The sequence below is a fragment of the Punctularia strigosozonata genome, assembly GCF_000264995.1.
Source record: "Punctularia strigosozonata HHB-11173 SS5 unplaced genomic scaffold PUNSTscaffold_6, whole genome shotgun sequence".
NCBI classification, from domain to species: domain Eukaryota; kingdom Fungi; phylum Basidiomycota; class Agaricomycetes; order Corticiales; family Punctulariaceae; genus Punctularia; species Punctularia strigosozonata.
In genome coordinates this window covers 534,931-536,095 of record NW_006767438.1, presented here as the reverse complement: position 1 = coordinate 536,095, position 1,165 = coordinate 534,931, and the positions used below count along the sequence as shown (strand labels likewise).

The 1,165-nt window shown below is 56.1% G+C and overlaps 1 protein-coding gene across 1 annotated transcript in view; it reads right to left on the bottom strand.

The window, feature by feature from the left end:
* Positions 1–772: 772 nt before the first annotated feature.
* PUNSTDRAFT_143573 (uncharacterized protein) overlaps positions 773–1,165 on the bottom strand; it is a gene marked incomplete at its 3' end in the record, with an annotated part of 1,389 nt that continues 996 nt past the window's right edge. The window contains exons 3-4 of the mRNA XM_007383514.1: positions 872–1,126; positions 773–823 (exon numbers count right to left, since the gene is read on the bottom strand). Of these exons, the coding sequence (XP_007383576.1) occupies positions 773–823; positions 872–1,126 (306 nt within the window). The remainder of the gene's footprint in view (positions 824–871; positions 1,127–1,165) is intronic.

Below are 1,165 nucleotides of genomic sequence, written 5' to 3'. Positions count from 1 at the left end.
CAAGAAACCCCCCCCCCCCCCCCCCGAATGCCGTGATGACCATCTCCGAGGAAAGAGCGTACGTTCGTGTACTTGATTCTCTTTATTTTTGGCACTCGTCTTGTAGACGCTGCACCGCTTGGACTTAAAGACGCCAGGCTGCTCGAAATGCGTTGCCGGGGCGCGTCAGCCGCTCCAACCCCTTGCGTCCGTTCTACATAGTGGTCATACTACACAGACGCGCTCCCTTCGGCAACAGGCTCTGTGGCCGCGAATCAACGTGAGGCAGAACAGCCCACAACCCAATTTGATATCCGCAGGAGACGCCCAGGCCTAGGGAACTCGAGTTGCACAGAAAGAACACTGGATGATTATCGTAACACCGTAAATGGTTATCGCGCCAAATGGTTATCATTTGTCTCGACTATCGTGCGCCTCAGTGCCGGCATTCAGAGGATACATTCTAGCAAGGGAGTGTGGTCGAGCGCATTCCGGCTGTCGGATCATACATCAATTGACCTGCATGCCTCTGGCTCTCGATGTAAGAATCACCAACGTTCGCACACTTGTGCGCCGATTTAGCACAGAAATTCTGAGTCGATAACACACGAATGTAGAGTTCACCATACAGACAACAAACACGGCGTGAATATCTCACCAAAATCTTCATCTGCGAGTTCGCGATGACAGCTTCCGAGCGAGCAACAACAGCGCACGGCCAAGGATCGTTCTGCCTGAGCACTATAAACTCGTCAGACAGCCCGTCGCTCCGATAACGGCGAGCAAAACATACCTCAAGGCACCAGTACAGGGAGTTGTAGCCGCGCCCACCGCACCTCTCGAACTGGGTGCTATGATTTGCCCGCTCCACGCAGCCACAGTAGCAGCATACTCGAAGCAGGGCGTCCTCCTCGAGCAATACCTCCGCCTGCAGTGCCCGCCCTCCCGGCGCACGCGCGTCCAACCGCATACCGCCTGTCAAACGCAGCGGGGGGCGTTTGTAATTGATAGCGAGCAGCGCGTCAAGCGTACCGCCAGGTACTCGCGACGGCGTCATCTCGATGTCCGGAACAACCCACAACAGTGGCTTCCCATGGGGAGAGAGCTCGGCGGGTGAAGTGGAGTTAAAGGGTAGTGACGTAGCAGACTTCAAGGCGCTCGGGCCCCAGTAGACACCAGCACGTAC